Source organism: Bison bison, unplaced genomic scaffold, assembly GCF_000754665.1.
Source record: "Bison bison bison isolate TAMUID 2011002044 unplaced genomic scaffold, Bison_UMD1.0 scf7180017864172, whole genome shotgun sequence".
Taxonomy (NCBI): domain Eukaryota; kingdom Metazoa; phylum Chordata; class Mammalia; order Artiodactyla; family Bovidae; genus Bison; species Bison bison.
Window position 1 is genome coordinate 1,901,963 of NW_011494744.1, and position 6,057 is coordinate 1,908,019.

At 36.3% G+C, this 6,057-nt stretch overlaps 1 protein-coding gene across 4 annotated transcripts in view; it reads right to left on the bottom strand.

The window, feature by feature from the left end:
- The window catches only part of EXOC6 (exocyst complex component 6), a 194,042-nt gene that overhangs the window by 105,408 nt on the left and 82,577 nt on the right, over window positions 1-6,057 (bottom strand). For all 4 annotated transcript variants that reach the window (XM_010842197.1, XM_010842194.1, XM_010842196.1 and 1 more), the window contains exons 13-14: window positions 4,527-4,624; window positions 1,905-2,010 (exon numbers count right to left, since the gene is read on the bottom strand). In XM_010842197.1, coding sequence (XP_010840499.1) covers window positions 1,905-2,010; window positions 4,527-4,624 — 204 coding nt within the window. The remainder of the gene's footprint in view (window positions 1-1,904; window positions 2,011-4,526; window positions 4,625-6,057) is intronic.

Sequence of the window (6,057 nt, forward strand, 5' to 3'; positions counted from 1 at the left end):
GGGGGGGGGGGGATTTTTTTTTTTAATTTTATTTTATTTTTAAACTTTACATAATTGTATTAGTTTTGCCAAATATCAAAATGAATCCGCCACAGGTATACATGTGTTCCCCATCCTGAACCCTCCCCCCTCCTCCCTCCCCATACCATCCCTCTGGGTCGTCCCAGTGTCTTTTGTGACCCCATAGGCTGCAGCCTGCCAGGCTCCCCTGTCCATTGGATTTCCCAGGCAAGAATCCTGGAGTAGATTGCATTTTCCTTCTCCATAGGATCTTCCTAACCCAGGGAACAGACCTGTGTCTCCTGCATTGGCAGGTGGATTCTTTATCACTGAGCCACCAGAGAAGCCTAGTGTTCTCTTTACAGATGCTATATCCTGAACACATTTATTACCAATAACTAAAACTAAACCAAGCCATGAGACAAAGCATATTCTTATAATATTTCCTGACAAGGATCTTTGATTGGGGCTTCAAAAATACAGAAATAGAATAATTAATCTGGTCTTCTGTGTGTATTTAGAATACAATTAGGTATATGCAATGGCAGCATTAGCTATAATCTAAAAGCTATGCATTTAATTAATTGGTCCTATATTTAGTGACTGTTACACACAATTTGGAACCAGTCTGTTGTTCCATGTCCAGTTCTAACTGTTTTATAGGGTCGCAGAGTTGGACACAACTGAGCGACTGAACACATAATTTGAAGCTGGAGCTCCAATACTCCGGCCACCTGATGCGAAGAACTGACTCACTGGAAAAGACTCTGAAGCTGGAAAAGACTGAAGGCAAGAGGAGAAGGGGATGACAGAGAATGAGATGCTTGGATGGCATCACTGACTTGAGGGACATGAGTTTGAGCAAGCTCCAGGAGCTGATGATAGACAGGGAAGCCTGAAGTGCTGCAGTCCCTGGGGTCACAAAGAGTCAGACACAACTGAGCAATTGAACTGAAACGACACATAATTTGCTTTGTCTATGTATAAATGAATATAACATAGAATTTTAATAAAAATTTATTATATTTACATAAAAATTTACAGTCACAATTCACACAACTCACTGAGAATTCACTCTTGTTCATTATGAAGGGATAAAAATATAGAAAAGAACTAAATTATAAAGTGTTGGAAAAATAACAAAAAAGATTAAGGGAAAATATCAAGAATGAGGAGAACTAAAAAGGTGATATGAGCAGGAAATACGATATCCTTTTCTCATAAGATCTAATTCTACCCAGAGATACTGGATTGGTACAAGCATGTGTGTTTTTGTGTGCATGCACACACACGGGCAATCAGGTATATTTACAGAATATTCTAATGCTGGAAGAAATTTCAGTATTTCAGCATTTCAGCAAAAGAAATTTCCTTTCTCTATCCTATCTTTTGTTCACATCCTAATTCCAAAAATATACATTCTTACTTCAGAAAAAAATCCAGATGACTATTACCTTCATACACCTCTTACTGAACCCAGACAAACTTTTTTACATGAGTACATTTCTAGAAAAAAAAAATTATAATTAAGATCTTTCACAGTAATGCAAATTTCATAGAAATTCTCTCTTTCCCTACAAAATTCTCTTATTCCTATAATCTACTCAACATGTTTAATTTGGAACCCACCCAACATTTGTAACACCTGCTCTGGGAATCCACCTAACATTTGGGACAACTGCTCCTAGTAGCCCCAGGAAAAGTCCCTTCTTAACCTCACCAAAATAACAGTAGTAGTAACATAATCTTTAAAAGTTAACAAAAACATAATTAATTTTCTCAAATAACACAACAGTAACAACAAAAGCCTCAAAAGAAGCTATTCTCACAATGTCAGGTTAATATAATGTATTACTGATTAATTTATTTTGAAGAAAATTCTTGAAGTAAGAACAAAGTTGTACCTTTTCAAGGTCTGGATCTTGAAAGGGAAATTTACTTATGATTGCTCTATATTCTTCTTCACTAACAATAGGGATGGGGCTATAATTATCTTCTTCAAAAATGTCCCTGTTAAGAAAGAAGACAGAATTGAAAATTTAATATTAGAAAATACACCAATAGAGTGCTATAGAACAATAAGAAAGCCCAATAATTACAAAATAATTTTTTGTTTGTCAGTTAAGGGTATAAATAGGAAAACAGTGCCTAATCACTCAGAATTCTAAAATCCAGTATCAAATAAGTGTCTTTCAAAATTAACGTGTGATCCTCTTTCTACCTGTTTATTTTACATCCTTCAGTACTTCAATTCCTTAGAACAGTTCCCAACATGATATAGTCTGAATGAACTAACTACAACTAAAAATGAGTTGAAGAGTATCCCAGTCATATTTCTTAACAGGAACAACTCTCAAGTTCCATGTCTTTTGTGTTCTCTTTCCAACTAGATCATAAGCTCCTTGAAGATGAAAACAATGTCTTCCATTTGTCTGTCTCTCACAATGCTGTACTTAGAAAAGCAGCTTTTACACTTAGTAAGGCAGACACATTTACTACTCACCAAACATCTATGTGCTTTCCTTGCAAACAGGCAGTCATATGACTAGTTTCAGCCACTGGACTGTGAACACAAGCTACATGTGTTGCTTTAAGTCTAAAGCATTTATGAGCTAACTGTGTGATCCTCTGTCCCATGGTGACAGGAGAGACCCCCCATGTCGAGAAAGTAGAATCACAGATGGCAAAAGCCTGAGTCGTGGACTACTAGACCCACTATAAACTTCTGTGTGAGAAATAAAATGCCTATGTTTATCCAATGAGATTTTGTGTACTTTTGTTAGTAGCTTAACTCAGCCTTACTAATATACCTGCTGTCCAATCAACTTCTTTATCATCAATAATTCAGTCTGATTAGTATTTCTTGAGCACCTATTATGTGCTAGTCTCTGGGCTAACTATAATGAAAACTCTCTACCCCCATGAAGATAAAAGCAAGATCTTTGTTCTCAAGCCTAATAGCAGAGAGAGATATGCAAACAGATTATGTTTATAATGATGTTATGCAGACAATAAATGAGGTACAAGTTTCAGATATAGGACAAAGGAAAAAAGCAACTAACTTTAACAGACTAGGTGGGGGATATCTCATGAGAAGTTTTACAGAGAAGCTATGGGCTGTGTAGGGGTTTTACAGATAAAACGAAACACGTCTAATGAGATTATGGGAGAATAGCATTTCCAAAGGATGGACCATAACATGCAAAAACATTAGGCATGAAAAAGTACGACTGTGGGGAGGGGCTGAATAAAACCACAAGTATGCAGTATTACTGGAGTATAAAGTATGCAAGGGACATGGTTTAAAATAAGGCTGGGCAGGTGGACAAACTGAGACCCAGATTTTATCCTATAGGCAATGGAATATCATCTGAGGTTTTAGGCAGAGGAATATGATAGGAAGAATTTCACATAGTAGGAGGAAAAACAAAGAAAAAGACAATAATGAACAGAGAGAGGCCAGGTAGAAAGATTGAATGATCCCAATAAAGAGCGATGAGGATGTGAATTAAAGCTGTATTTGTGGAGGCAGAAAGGGAGTGGCAGAAACAGTTTTTAAGAAGTAGAATAGATGGGACTTACAAACTAAATGAGGATTATGAGGGAAAGTATAATCCTAACGAATCTGTGGTTTCTAGATAAGGAAAATGGACAAATGATATATATCTCACCTCATCACAGACATCTGCAGAGGTAAGGAACATAAGAGAAGGATATGGTTTGGGCAGTACATAATGAATATCTAATTGATAAATGGCTCTGGCATCTTAATGAGAGGCTGGAAATAAGTCATGTACCTGTGGTGCAGCCATTGTGGAAAACAGAATAGAGGTTCCTCAAAATTATTTACCATATAATCCAGCAATTCCACTTCTGGGTATATGCCCAAAAGAACTGAAACAGGGACCCAAACAGATAACTGTTTGTCAGAGTTCACAGTGGCATTATTCATTAATTGTCAAAAGGTGAAAACAACCCAAATATCCATAAGTAGATGAATGGATAAATAAAACATGATACACACAATGGAGTATTATTTAGCCTTAAAAAAGGAATGATATTCTGACACATACTACTACACCATGGATAAACCTTGAAGACATTATGCTTAGTGAAATAAACCAGACCAAAAAAACCAAACAAATTCAGACACAAAACCCAAACAATGTACGAACTACTTATATAAAGTAACTAGAGTAGTCAAATTCAAAGACAAAGTAGAATGGTGATTTCCGGGATGAACCAGAAGAAAAAGAGGTTGGGAAGGACTGTTTAATTGGTACAGAGTTTCAGTTTAGGAAGATAAGAAAGTTCTGGAGATGAACAGTGGTGATGGTTTCAACAGTGTGAACATAATGTCACTGAACTATACATTCATAAAAGGTTAAAATGGTCAATTTTAAGTTACACATATTTTACCACAATAAAAATATAATTATAAGCAATTTTATTGCTAAATGCAAAAACAATTACTTCATAATTTGGCAATTTTTTTCTTACATTAAGGTACCATGGCTTAGACTAACCTGAAAACTCCAGCCCATTTCTTAAGCAATGTTTCATTGTATTGATCTCTTATTTCAAATAAAAGGTCAAAAAGTCGATTCACTGGAAAACCATAACCCTAAAACACACACACACAAAGCAGATATACAAGTAAAATAATTAAAGATATTCATTTTTAAAAGTTCAGAATACTAGAGAACTGTTTGAAGTGATCACTATATCAAATTGTATGCCATCTCAATAGTATGAAAAAAAGATGTCCTTTTGCCTTTCTACTAAGTTGCACCAGTTAAAAAAAGAGTCTAGAAAGTTTTATGAAGCTGGAATTATTTTTCCATTTCTTCTCTCTCTTTTCAGTCTGGATTACATTGTTAACCTTAAAAAGTATTACAAGTCAGAATTGAAGGAAAAGTTCAAGATTACTGATCCACATAACTGCGTCTTGGGAAGCAGTCTCTAAATAAGATAGAAGAAAAAAAGAGAATACATGCTGTCTGAAACACTGTACTTTCAATTCAACGCTGACTTTGTGGTACAGGGAAAAATGATCAAATAGACACTCCAAAATTTTATTCCTTTGCAACTCCAAATCCACTGAAATCAAAACCATATTAGGACCAAACATTTCTGCTCACATCAGAGTTGTCCCTCTTCCCCTTCAAGGCTCACCTCTTCATCTTTGGCCTTGATCCTATCTCTTCCTGAAGGAACTGATCCATGGATCAGCTACTCACTCTATTGCATTTTTAACTTCCACTACCTCCTTTCTCTTCACTAAATAAACTTGCTAAATTGCCTCCCATCTTTAAAACAAGAACAACTAAAGGAAACAAAAAAGTCCTCCTACAATTTTCTGTGCCCTGCAGCTGCCTCCTCTGTCCTTCCCTAGCCAAACCTACTACAATCTAATTCCCACCCCTATTCCTTTGTTGAAACTGCTGTCAATAATATCATGGAGTATCTCCTAAATAATTCTATGATCTCTCATTCTATCTTACTTCTGTTTCTTCTGCTTTTAACACCACTCTCTCTTTGTTCTCCTTTTATCTATGAGAAATCCTTCTGGATTCTTTTTCCTTCTATCTCCATCCTTCAATTTTTTCTTCTAGCTCTCTAGGGCAATTTCAAGTCAATTGACTTCAAACACTACGTTCACTGACTATTCTCAATCTGTATCTCTAGCTAGACCTCTATAAATTCTAAATATTTAATTCTAACAGCTATTAGACATCTCCAGTCCACCAACAAGCACATTAAACTCATATCTTCCTACTAAACCAAGTGTTCTTCCTACTTCCTATTCCTGTTAATAGTTCTATCATCAATCCAATTTCTCAGGAAAGAAAACTAAATGTCATCTGCTACTGCTGCTGCTGCTAAGTCGCTTCAGTCGTGTCTGACTCTGTGCGACCCCAGAGACGGCAGCCCACCAGGCTCCTCTGTCCCTGGGATTCTCCAGGCAAGAACACTGGAGTGGTTGCCATTTCCTTCTCCAATGCATGAAAGTGAAAAGTGAAAGTGAAGTCGCTCAGTTGTCTAAATGCCCCCAAA